The 13,648-nt window shown below is 46.2% G+C and overlaps 1 protein-coding gene across 1 annotated transcript; it reads left to right on the top strand.

The window, feature by feature from the left end:
• The first annotated feature begins 368 nt into the window (after positions 1 to 368).
• LOC147111461 (progesterone-induced-blocking factor 1-like) lies at positions 369 to 13,218 on the top strand. The gene is made up of 4 exons (XM_085999906.1): positions 369 to 522; positions 4,715 to 5,013; positions 8,631 to 8,731; positions 12,963 to 13,218. Exons 2-4 carry the CDS (start codon positions 4,762 to 4,764, stop codon positions 13,195 to 13,197), a joined length of 588 nt encoding a protein of 195 aa, XP_085856032.1. The 5' UTR covers positions 369 to 522; positions 4,715 to 4,761; the 3' UTR covers positions 13,198 to 13,218.
• The last annotated feature ends 430 nt before the right edge of the window (positions 13,219 to 13,648 follow it).

The raw sequence follows: 13,648 nt of genomic DNA on the forward strand, positions 1-13,648 counted from the left end.
TGCGTTTGGTCTCCCCAATGTAGAGGAGAAAGAAAGACTTGCATTTCTATAGCGCCTTTCACGACCACCGGATGTCTCAATGCACTTTACATCCAATGAAGTACATTTTGAAGTGTAGTCACTGTTGCAAAGTAGGAAATATTGTGATACGCTTTTCTGTTAGTGTCCTGAGCTCTCCTGTTTTTCAGCGCACGAAAGGGGAAAGACCGCTCCACAAGGGGCGCTGTGGGAGGCGGTCCTCCTGTGCAGAGGGGGCGCTGTGGGAGGCGGTCCTCCTGTCTAGGGGGCGCTGTGGGAGGCGGTCCTCCTGTGCAGAGGGGGGCGCTGTGGGAGGCGGTCCTCCTGTGCAGAGGGGGCGCTGTGGGAGGCGGTCCTCCTGTGCAGAGGGGGCGCTGTTGCTGCCTATTGGGCTGGGGCTGTTGCTGGTTGTGGTGGCGGGGAAGCGTTGGGGGTCTGGGCGGCATTTTCAAGTTGCAGCAGACCGACAGACTCGAGTCTGTGGACTGGCAGAGGTGGAGTTTGGTAAGTTTGTGCTGGAGGCTCCGAGCATTTAGTGCGGTGAGTTGGGGGTGGGGGGGTGTTTGAACCTGGTGCGGGCGCGGTTGCTAAGGGCCCGGTGTAACCACACTGACTGACGCTGCTTCATGATAGTACAACAGCAGCGATGGTTTCAGGCGGGTTCCTTCTCCCTCTTCCCCCATTTATCTACAGGTTTTTTTGAGGGGGGTAGGGGAGGGGGGGATGCCTGAAATTGCATTTGCACCAGATTACATTAAAAAAAACACAATTGCAAACGCTGCAAATCACACCTAGCTTGGAAATGCACAGCATCTGTAAAGGGGAAGCGCAAGTTAAACTTGGCTTAAATAAAAACAGAAAGTGATGGAGAAACTCAGCAGGTCAGGCAGCATCTGTGAAGAGAGAAACAGAGTTAATGTTTCAGGTCGATGACCTTTTGTCAGAACTGGAAAAAGCAGGAAATGGAACAGATTTTTAACCAAGTGCAGGGGCTGGGAAAGGGGGGAGGGGATGAAAGAACAAAAGGGAAGGTCTGTGATAGGATGGAAGGCGGGAGAGATTAAGAGACATTAAGAGATATTCAAGGCAAAAGGAGATGGTAATGCGGCAGGTTAAGAAACAAAGGATGGTTCTAGATGAAGTGTAAATTGAGCTGGCAGATTGAAAGACAGCTGCCATGTGGGAGAGAAGAAAAAAAGACAGACAAAAAGTGTGGATAAAAAATATATATATACATATATAATAGGGGGCCGAGATTATGATCTGAAATTGTTGAACTCTGTTGAGTCCGGAAGACTGTAAAGTGCCTAATCGAAAGATGAGATGCTGTTCCTCGAGCTTACACTGAGCTTCAGTGGAACAATGCAGGAGGACGGTGAGGTCTGAGTGGGAGTGGAGCGGTAAACTTGGCTTATCGTTCAGACCCTCCCAAAATAATTTGTTCGGTTTGGAAAGGGAGACTGGTGAAGGAACAAAAAAAGATTCCAATCACAGGGGCGAAGACCTTAAGACAATAGCTGAGGCAGTGCGAAAACATGGGGAAAAGCCCATGCAAGAAAACAGAAACAAGAAAATGGGGAACTGAAGAAAGAGAAAAAATCCTGCGGATACAAGAGGTCTCCAATGAAAGCAGCAAATGCTGGATCTATATAATTTGCCCATCAGCCTAAAAAGAGATAGAAGAAAACATCAATTTGTATTTATATAGCGCCTTTAACATAGTAAAAATGTCCCAAGGTGCTTCACAGGGGTGTCATAAAACAAAATTTGACGCCAAGCCACATAAGGAGGTGTTAGGGCAGAAGATCAAAAGCTTGGTCAAAGAGGTAGGTTTTAAGGAGCATCTTAAAGGAGGAAAGGGAGGCGGAAAGGTTTAGGGAAGGTATTCCAGAGCTTAGAGCCTTGGCAGCTGAAGGCACGGCCGCCAATGGTGGAGCGATTAAAATCAGCTCACGAGGCCAGAATTAGAGGAGCGCAGAGATCTCGGGGCGGGGCGGGTGAGGGGTTGTGGGGCTGGAGGAGATTACAGAGACAGGGACGGGCGAGGCCATGGAGGGATTTGAAAACAAGGATGAGAATTTTAAAAATTGAGGCATTGCTTAACCAGGAGCCAATGTAGGTCAGCAAGCACAGGGGTGATGGGTAAACAGGACTTGGTGCGAGTTAGGATACGGGCAGCAGAGTTTTGGATGGCAAGTTTAGAGGGTAGAACGTGGGAGGCCAGCCAAGAGTGCGTTGGAATAGTCAAGTCTAGACGTAACAAAGGCATGGATGAGGGTTTCGGCAGCGGATGAGCTGAGGCAGGGGCAGAGACGGGCGATGTTATGGAGGTGGAAATGGGCGGTCTTAGTTATGGCGCGAATATGTGGTCGGAAGCTCATTTCGGGGTCAAATATGACACCAAGGTTGCGAACAGTCTGGTTCAGCCTCGGACAGATATTAGGGAGAGGAATGGAGTCAGTGGCTAGGGAACGGAGTTTGTGGCGGGAACCAAAGACAATGACTTCGGTCTTCCCAATTTTAATTGGAGGAAATTTCTGCTCATCCAGAACTGGATGTCGGACAAGCAGTCTGACAATTTAGAGACAGTGGAGGGGTCGAGAGAAGTGATGGTGAGGTAGAGCTGAGTGTCGTCGGTGTACGTGTGGAAACTGACGCTGTGTTTTCAGATGATGTCGCCGAGGGGCAAGATGTACAGGAAACTTGGCGATATCCGGCACCGGCGTGATGCCGATCTATGAAAACTTCCGGACAGACCAGCGCTAATGTTGAAGGATACGGAGGTTTTCATCTCCGTATCTGACAACAAACACTGTTGCTTAGCAACAGCTTGTAAACAGTCGGCCCGTACCTTGGAAGCGTCTCTGTAGCTTAAGAGACGCTTCCAAGGTACGGGCCGACTGTTTACAAGCTGTAGCTAAGGCAAACCAGTGTCTTGTTGTCAGATACGGAGATGAAACATAGAATCCTAACATAACGCGCTGATTCTGCCGGAAGTTTTCCGTACATACAACCTCCGGATAAACCAAAGTTTCCTGTAGATGAGAAATAGGAGGGGGTCAAGGATAGATCCTTGGGGGACACCAGAAGTAACGATGCGGGAGTGGGAAATGAAGCCATTGCAGGTGATTCTCTGGCTATGATTAGATAGATAAGAATGGAACCAGGCGAGAGCAGTCCCACCCAGCTGGACAGTGGTGGAGAGGCGTTGAAGGATGGAGTGGTCAACCGTGTCAAAGGCTGCAGAAATTTCTGACAAAAGGTTTTGACCTCAAATGCTTCCCCCCCCCCCAATACCCCTGCTATAAAGAAAATGGGGATATAGGAAAAGGCTGAAACAGAGCTTGTATTGATATAGTGTCTTAATACATCTGCAGGGCATATCAAAGTGCTTCATATTCAAAGAAATACTTTTTGAAATGCTGTCACTAGTATGTGGGCAAATGCAGAAGGCAATTTACCACAGAAAACACCTCCAAACAGCAAATGGCTAAATCATTGAGGGGGAAATGTTGGCTAAGACACCAGAATAACTGCCTGCTTTTCTTCAAATAGTGCTATGGACGTTTTACATCCATCTAAAAAGGTAGACGGAGCCTTAGTTTAATGTCCCAGTCGAAAGAGTCTCATTTACAAACACTACTCCCCTGATGGGCTTATAAGTGGCAAGTAACATTTGCACCACACAAGTGCTAGGCAATGACCATCTCCAACAAGAGAGTCTAACCACCTCCTCATGACATTCAATGGCATTACCATCGTAGAATCCCCCACCATCAACATCCTGAGGGTCACCATTGACCAGAAACTTAACTGGACCAGCCACATCAATACTGTGGCTACAAGAGCACAGAGGCTGGGTATTCTGCAGCAAGTGTCTCACCTCCTGATTCCCCAAAGCCTTTCCACCACTTACAAGGCACAAGTCAGGAGTGTGATGGAATACCCTCCACTAGCCTGGATGAGTGCGGCTGCAACAACACTCAAGAAGCTTGACACCTTCCAGGACAAAGCAGCCCACTTGATTGGCACCCCATCCACCACCTTAAACATTCACTCCCTCCAGCACCAGCGCACCGTGGCTGCAGTGTGTACCATCTACAAGATGCACTGCAGCAACTCGCCAAGGCTTCTTCGGCAGCACCTCCCAAACACGCGGTTTCTACCACCTAGAAGGATGAGGCCACCTGACGCGTGGGAACACCACCACCTCCAAATTCCCCTCCCAAGTCACACACCACCCTGACTTGGAAATATATCGCCATTCCTTCATCATTGCAGGGTCAAAATCCTGGAACTTCCTATCTAGCAGTATTGTGGGAGTACCTTCACCACACGGACTGCAGCGGTTCAAGAAGGCGACTCACTACCACCTTCTCGAGGACAATTAAGGATGGGCAATAAATGCTGGCGTTGCCAGCACGTCCACATCCCGTGAATGAATAAAAAAATGGACAGGTACTCACCTGGCTCTGGACCCTAGATCCTTCAGTTATAGCTGATCTGAATTTTTCACTTTGTGACATTTTTTCTATTTATTATTTTCCTTTTCAAAATGTTACCTTTTTAAACCCCCCCCCCAATTTCCTATGTTATTTGTAACCCATTTCTGTGGGTCAAGAGGAGGTGATTAACTGATTGACTCACCCTAATGGTTGAGGAATGGACAGTTAAAATTCTTTGTTTCGTATTTAAGCTCCAGTTTCTTCATCCTGTGTCAAAGTAAATCCTGAAAGAAAAGCCATGTCTCGGAAGAAAGGCAAAGATGATCACAAAGCCCATGTTTCCAGCTCCTTTGAATCTGAGGACATCAGCTTAGAGACCACTGTGCCAACAGACGACATTTCGTCATCGGAAGAGAGAGAAGCTTCCACTAAGGTCACCAGGCAGCTCATCGAGAGGAAGGAGCTTCTTCACAACTTGCAGCTGTTGAAGATTGAGTTGTCACAGAAAAACCTGGTCATCGACAACCTGAAGATAGAATACCTCACTAAAGTAAGTTCCTTTTAATATGCACCTTTCAGACCAATTTCGTGGCTTTAAATTGTTGAACAAGTGGTTCAAATGTGGAACTCGCTGCCACACGGAGCAGTTGAGACAAATAGCATCGATGCATTTCAGGGGAAGCCAGATAACTACATGAGGGGAAAAGGAATAGAAGGATATGCTGATAGGGTTAGATGATGTGGGGTGGGAGGAGGCTAAACACTGGCTGAGCCAAATTGCCTGTTTCTGTGCGGTAAATTCTATGCGAATCTCACTCCATCAGGTTATTGAATCCATATTAAATGGTGATTGGATTAACTGTTTCCATACTGAATAATACTGATTTGCCCTTTTCAAGACACTTCATAATAGGTAACTAGAACTCTTGTCTTACTATCCTCAGTGAATGCTACATCCCCTTTGAATAGGAAGAAGAAGTTGGTTTAAGCAGTACTTATACTTTCTAACAGTTAATATACAACACATTCTTAGAAAATATTTCTTGGGACAATCCTGTGTACCCTTAAACGTCCTACAGATTGCAAGTACTGTACTGTACTACAAAGTTGAGGAGGCCCTCTTTATTACTGGATACATACTTTATACGAACTGTACAATATAATAGCTACAACTTGTTCTCTGTTAAGATAGTTAATATTGCAGAACAAATTTGCATTTTCCTCAATGGTAAGGATACAGTGGGATATTGCAACCTTTGCCGGTTTAGTATTTCACAGAACAAACTGTAAAAGTAATATAGAAACATAGAAGATAGGAGCAGGAGCAGGCCATTCGGCCCCTCGAGCCTGCTGCGCCATTCAATGCAATCATGGCTGATCATCCAAATTCAGTACCCGGTCCCTGCTTTCTCCCCATATCCCTTGATCCCTTTAGCCTTAAGAAATATATCTAACTCCTTCTTGAATATACTTAATGAATTGGCCTCTACTGCCTTCTGTGGTAGAGAATTCCACAGGGTCACCACTCTCTGGATGAAGAAATTCCTCCTCATCTCTGTCATAAATGGCTTACCCCTTATCCTTAGACTGTGACCCCTGGTTCTGGACTCCCCGACCATCGGGAACATCCTTCCTGCACCTAGTCTGTTCAGTCCTGTTAGAATTTTATAAGCTTCAATGAGATCCCCTCTCATTCTTCTAAACTCCAGCGAGTACAAGCCCAATCGACCCAATCTCTCCTCGTACATCATTCCTGCCATCCCAGGTATCGGCCTGGTGAATCTTCGCTTCACTCCTTCCATGGCAAGAACATCCTTCCTCAGATAAGGCGACCAAAACTGCACACAATACTCAAGATGTGGTCTCACCAAGGCCCTGTACAACTGCAGCAAGACATCCTTGTTCCTGTACTCAAACCCTCTCGCTACAAATGCCAACATACCATTTGCCTTCTTAACCACCTGCTGCACCTGCATGCTTACCTTCAGCGACTGGTGCACAAGGACGCCCAGGTCTCGTTGCACTTCCCCTTCTCCCAATATATTGCCATTCAGATAATCTGCCTTCCTGTTTTTGACACCAAAGTGGATAACCTCGCATTTATCCACGTTATATTGCATCTGCCATGCTTCTGCCCAATCACCCAACCTGTCCAAATCATACTGGAGTTTCTCGGCATCCTCCTCACAGCACACATGCCCACCCAGCTTTGTGTCGTCTGCAAACTTGGAGATGTTACATCTAGTTCCCTCATCCAGATCATTAATATATATTGTGAATAGCTGGGGTCCAAGGACCGATCCCTGCGGTACCCCACTAGTCACTGCCTGCCACTCGGAAAAAGAGCCGTTTATTCCAACTCTTTGCTTTCTGTCTGCCAACCAGTTCTCTATCCAAGTCAATACCTTGCCCCCAATCCCATGTGCCTTAACTTTACATGCTAATCTCTTATGCGGGACCTTATTGAAAGCCTTTTGAAAGTCCAAATACACCACATCCACTGGTTCTCCCTTATCTATTCTACCAGTTACATCCTCAAAAAATTCCAGTAGATTAGTCAAGCACGATTTACCTTTTGTAAATCCATGTTGACTTTGTCTGATCCTGTCACTGTTTTCCAAGTGCTCTGCTATTATTATCTTTTATAATGGATTCTAGCATTTTCCCCACTACCGATGTCAGGCTTACCGGCCTGTAATTCCCCCTTTTCTCTCTACCACCTTTTTTGAATAGTGGGGTGATATTAGCTACCCTCCAATCCATGGGTACTGTTCCAGAGTCCATCGAATTTTAGAAGATCTTCATGAATTTTGCAGGATTTACAGTATTCTCATCCATCAAACGTGGGAACAAATCAGTGGACCAAGGAATCATTTCAAGCACTGTATAAACGTTGCTTTGTTATAAATGGGTGGGCAGTTTCTCAAATATGGATCACAGTGGAACATGGTTAATTTGAGGCATCTGATACTAAACATTAAAGCAGTCCTATACAATGCCCATTTTTTTGTGTAAGTGCATATACCGATCTGGGATACATTTTACAGAGATAAACGTCATTCTGGACAGATTGAGTCTTTTAAAACTCTGCATTGAAACATTGCCCGGAATTTGCGGTCAGCGGTGAAGCAAAGGCGTTTGCCGCTGGCCCCAAAGAAAGCTGCCCACAAAGATCTTGCGATCTCTGGCGAGAAGTTTGGCTTGTTTGACGCGCAAATGATTTCAGTGCAATATCATGGGGAATCCCGAGTGCACTCTGCTCTGCTCTAGTGACGTCAACAAGCTGTCTAAGCAGCAATCACAATGCAGAATTCTCACAGACAGGGAAGCAGGAAATGAAAAGCTGCTTTTATCCTGACTTTTAAAAAATGTTGCAGAGAGTGACATAAGAAAACTACTAGGCACTTGGTCTAAGCATTAAACAAAGCTTTAATCAGCTGTTTTACAACATGGAGGTCTAGTTGTGTCCTTCACTAGTTCCTGTTAATGTCCTGCACATGCTGGGCTCGTGCCCGAGTATTTATACTCTCCCTGGACAGCGCCACCCATAAGCCGCTCAGTATTATTTCATAAGTCTTTCTTTCATGAATGACTGACTGATTCATGTCAGAGAGCAAAACAAAGATTGGGGCTCTCACGCGGGGATTAAGTAAACCTGAAATAAATATGAACAAACTTTAAAATAAAATAAATTTAAATTTTCTTAAAAATTGTAATTTTTATCATAATGGAGAAATTTGACACTCCACAAAATTAAAATTAGTTTTTCAGGTCCATAACATTTGCTTAGCAGTCAATACGGTGTTAAAACCCCAGTTACACCTAATCCAACCAGGCCTAACATTTAATGGGGTATTTAACAGCGATATTACTGCGGAAAAGCCCAAGTTTTCATCAGTTCCACTGATTGCTGGCTATGGGGGTGGGGTGGCCACAGCACAGCCAGTGTCGGAGCAGTGAATAACTGACCGCAACTTCAGGATTTCCACATTTAGAGGCGCACGCGCCACATCCTGAAGTTGCAGTCCGTTTCAAAGGGGTAATAACAGCAAACGCTTTAAGTTCGCCGTTATTACCCACCGCAAATTCCGGCCCATTGTTTGGACCAACCGAGTTCAAACCGTGCTACTCCCCCTGCTTTTCTCACACTGTTTCTCTGCGGCACAGATAGAAGATTTGGAGGAAAGGCTGAATGATTCTCTTCACCAGAAGCAGTTGCTACAAGTCCGTCTGGAGAATCAGCTGAAAGTTCAACAGGACGATGCCAGGTGAGTCTGCAGCACATATATGATGTGATGTTTTTGGAAATCCGCTGTCCTCGTATTCAGTTTTCCAAACTTTAAAACTGCAATCCCCTCTGATAAGATCCCTGTGGGGCAAAAAATAATGTTCCTATAATATATAATTAAAGTTGAGAATCAGTTTTTTTGCAAAGTGCTTTCAGCAGAAGACATTTAGCACAGTTCAAGTGCTAATAGAACCTGACCCTCAGTGCTCTGTCTGGAACTGAACTGGAGAGGCAGAAGTCAGAATATCCAATGTGCAATTTTGAGTATTTTCACCAGATAACAATCATTTTATGGGGGAGAAATTCAGTATCGCCCTGTTTGGGGCGTTAACTTTTGAAAGCTCGAAAACTTAGCACCAGGCGTTAAGGATTCCCAGCTTTTTCAAAATTCGGTGTTTGCGCTCCGGGAAGGAAGTGGAGCGCTAAAGCATACAGGCGGGACGGTAGTGGTGCGGCGCTGCACCATGTCCCATGCAGCGCTGCCGCGATCCGAGGCTCCTTCCCTCCCAGCTATTCACAATATATATTAATGATCTGGATGAGGGAACTAGCTGTAATATCCAAGTTTGCAGACGACACAAAGCTGGGTGGGCGTGTGTGCTGTGAGGAGGATACCGAGAAGCTCCAGTATGGTTTGGACAGGTTGGGTGATTGGGCAGAAGCATGGCAGATGCAATATAACGTGGATAAATGCGAGGTTATTCACTTTGCTGTCAAAAACAGGAAGGCAGATTATTATCTGAATGGCAATAGATTGGGAGAAGGGGAAGTGCAAAGAGACCTGGGCGTCCTTGTGCACCAGTTGCTGAAGGTAAGCATGCAGGTGCAGCAGGCGGTTAAGAAGGCAAATGGTATGTTGGCCTTCGTAGCGAGAGGGTTTGAGTACAGGAATAAGGATGTCTTGCTGCAGCTGTACAGGGCCTTGATGAGACCACATCTGGAGTATTGTGTGCAGTTTTGGTCGCCTTACCTGAGGAAGGATGTTCTTGCCACGGAGGGAGTGCAGCGAAGATTCACCAGGCTGATACCTGGGATGGCGGGAATGACGTATGAGGAGAGATTGAGTTGATTGGGCTTGAACCTTGGCTGTCGAGGGATATACGAGAATGGATTAGGGAAAAAAGGGGGGCTTTTGGCAGATACAAAGGACTAAAGACAGAGGAAGCCCTAGAGGAGTATTAAAAAGTGCAGGGGGATACTTAAAAAATAAATTAGGAGAGCGAGGAGGGGCCATGAAATAACACTGGCGAGCAAAATAAAGGAAAATCCTAAGGTGTTTTATATTAAGGGCAAGAGGATAACCAGGGAAAGAGTAGGGCCCATTAGGGACTAAAGTGGCAATCTGTGTGTGGAGCCAGAAGATGCAGGTGGGGTTTTAAATGAATTTTTTGCATCTGTGTTCACTATGGAGAAGGACGATGTAGACATAGAAATCAGGCAGGGGGACTGTGATATACTTGAACATATTAGCATCGAGAGGGAGGAGGTACTAGCGGTTTTAGCAGGCTTAAAAGTGGATAAATCCCCAGGCCCGGACGAGATACATAGATACATAGAAGATAGGAGCAGGAGTAGGCCATTCGGCCCTTCGTGCCTGCTCCGCCATTCGATGAGATCATGGCTGATCCTTTAATTCAGTATCCCGTCCCCGCCTTCTCTCCGTAACCCTTAACCCCTTTTGCCCGTAGAAATATATCTAATTCCCTCTTAAATGTATCCCAGGCTGCTGTGTGAGGCAAAGGAGGAGATTGCAGGGGCTCTGACACAAATTTTCAGAACCTCTCTGGCCACAGGGGATGTGCCAGAGGACTGGAGAACAGCTAAAGTAGTACCATTATTCAAGAAGGGTAGTAGGGATAAACCAGGGAATTACAGGCCAGTGAGCCTAACATCAGTGGTGGGGAAATTATTGGAAAAAATTCTGAGGGACAGAATTAGTCTCCACTTGGAGAGGCAAGGATTAATCAGGGATAGTCAGCATGGCTTTGTCAAGGGAAGATCATGTCTGACCAATTTGATTGCATTTTTCGAGGGGGTGACTAGGTGTGTGGATGAGGGTAGTGCAGTGGATGTGGTATACATGGATTTCAGTAAGGCTTTCGATAAAGTCCCGCATAGGAGACTGGTCAAGAAGGTAAGCGCCCATGGGATCCAGGGTGCCTTGGCACATTGGATCCAAAACTGGCTTAGTGGCAGAAGGCAGAGGGTGATGGTCGAAGGTTGTTTTTGTGACTGGAAGCCTGTGACAAGTGGGGTACCGCAGGGATCGGTGCTGGGTCCCTTGCTGTTTGTGGTCTACATTAATGATTTGGATGTGAATGTAAAAGGTATGATCAGTAAGTTCGCAGATGACACGAAAATTGGTGGGGTGGTAAATAGCGAGGAGGGTAACCTCAGCCTGCAGGACGATATAGATGGGTTGGTCAGATGGGCGGAGCAGTGGCAAATGGAATTTAACCCTGAAAAGTGTGAGGTGATGCATTTTGGAGGGACTAACAAGGCAAGGGAATACACAATGAATGGTAAGACCCTAGGAAAGACACAGGATCAGAGGGACCTTGGTGTGCATGTACATAGATCCCTGAAGGCAGCAGAACAGGTGGATAAGGTGGTTAAAAAGGCATATGGGATACGTGCCTTCATTAGCCGAGGCATAGAATATAAGAGCAGGGAGGTTATGATGGAGCTGTACAAAACGCTGGTTAGGCCACAGCTGGAATACTGTGTGCCGTTCTGGTCGCCACACTATAGGAAGGATGTGATTGCTTTGGAGAGGTTGCAGAGGAGATTCACCAGGATGTTACCTGGGCTGGAGCGCTTCAGCTATGAAGAAAGACTGGACAGGCTGGGGTTGTTTTCCTTGGAGCAGAGAAGGCTGAGGGTGGACCTGATTGAGGTGTACAAAATTATGAGGGGCATAGATAGGGTAGATAGGAACTTTTTCCTTTAGTAGAGGGGTCAAGGTAAGGGGCAGGAGGTTTAGAGGGGATTTGAGGAAGAACTTTTTCACCCAGAGGGTGGTTGGAATCTGGAACTCACTGCCTGAAAGGGTGATAGAGGCAGGAACCCTCACAACATTCAAGAAGCATTTGGATGAGCACTTGAAATGCCATAGCATACAAGGCTACAGACCAAATGCTGGAAAATGGGATTAGATTAGACAGGGCTTGATGGCCGGCGTGGACACGATGGGCCGAAGGGCCTCTTTCTGTGCTGGAGTTTAGAAGAATGAGAGGGGATCTCATCGAAACTTATAAAATTCTAACAGGACTAGACAGACTAGATGCTGGAAGGATGTTCCCAATGGTCGGGGAGTCCAGAACCAGGGGTCACAGTCTAAGGATAAGGGATAAGCCATTTAGGACAGAGATGAGGAGGAATTTCTTCACCCAGAGAGTGGTGAACCTGTGGAATTCTCTGCCACACAGGGCAGTGGAGGCCAATTCATTAAATATATTCAAGAAGGAGTTGGATATATTTCTTAAGGCTAAAGGGATCAAGGGATATGGGAAGAAGGCAGGGACAGGGTACTGAATTTGGATGATCAGCCATGATCTCATTGAATGGCGGAGCAGGCTCGAGGGGCCGAATGGCCTACTCCTGCTCCTATCTTCTATGTTTAAAGGGAAGGGCCATCGCTGCAGGCTCTGCATTGGGACCAGTTAGCTGGCCCCTGACAGCAGCTGCGGTCCGGCCTGATGAGCCCCATGCACTCCAGCAGAGTGCTGGGCTGATTGATCGCGGCCCAGGAGCAATCGAAAAAAATCACTTGAGGCGTTGTTAAAATTTTTCCCCTACCTGCGCCAACAGCCCCTTTTATTTGTGCCTCCGAAGCTCCCAGCCTCCTGCACAATGCCTTCTGCAGCTGCCGGTGTTTTCGCCCGGCAATTCTGCAGGGGGCAGAACCGAAGTTCGGGTCCGGGGCGATCTCCGGGCGCAGGAGATCATGGCGAAGATTGTTACCGCTGCTGCAAACCTCTCGGCCAATTTAGCGGGAGATGTTCATTTTGACGCGCCCGATCGGTAAGCCGTTATCGCCCGACGGAGGTGATAACGGGAGGCGCTAAGGTACCGAATTTCTCCCCCTATTTCTCTGCTCCCACTACTATCACGGTCAGGCGTTTTATTTTTGGCCTATCCACAGAAAAAAATTGCACACTTTTTTTAAAAACAAAGTCTGTGCTAACAAATAGTTTTATTTTATGATACAGAAGACGTCAAGATCTAAGAAAACAGGAAATGGAAACTATTTTAGATAGACAGAAGCAACTTGAACAGACAAATCAGCAGCTGCAAGAACGAGCAGGTGACATTCGTCGCAGTTTACGAGATCTAGAACTGACTGAAGATCAGTATGCAGAGTTGAAAACTGGCCCTGAAGACCAGCTTTCCATCCCAGAATACGTATCCGTAAGTAAAAGCTTAACAGATTTTGCTGTAATTTAATCCTTTTGACTACATAGTACTGTTGAAGAAAATATTTAATTGCCATAATTTGTATTCATGAAACTGTGAGGATGGATTTAAACTAGTGTGGTGGGGGAACATTTAAAGATTGGGAAACAAATAGAATAGATTTGAACCATATCATGATCATATTGAAAATAGGGAATGTGGAGTAGGTTGAGAATGAGAGTAGACGAAGGAACGAGGATGAATGGGAGCACTGGGAAGGACTGCAAGAAGGAGTGGAGCTAAGTATCTTGATAGACAAAGAATGCAAAGAGCATTACAAAGGTACTATGGTGTGGGGAAGGGGCAGGAAAAGGGACGAAGTTAGCTGATTTTTCAAAGAGCTGGAGCAGGTGTGATTGGCCGAATGGCTGCTTTCTGTGCTGAAAAATTCTGTGATTCTATAAAATTAGGGACATTTTCAGGACATTTCTCTTTTAAAGGA

Source organism: Somniosus microcephalus, chromosome 10 (genome assembly GCF_052327205.1).
Source record: "Somniosus microcephalus isolate GS21.2 chromosome 10, FLI_Smic_1.0, whole genome shotgun sequence".
Lineage (NCBI taxonomy): Eukaryota > Metazoa > Chordata > Chondrichthyes > Squaliformes > Somniosidae > Somniosus > Somniosus microcephalus.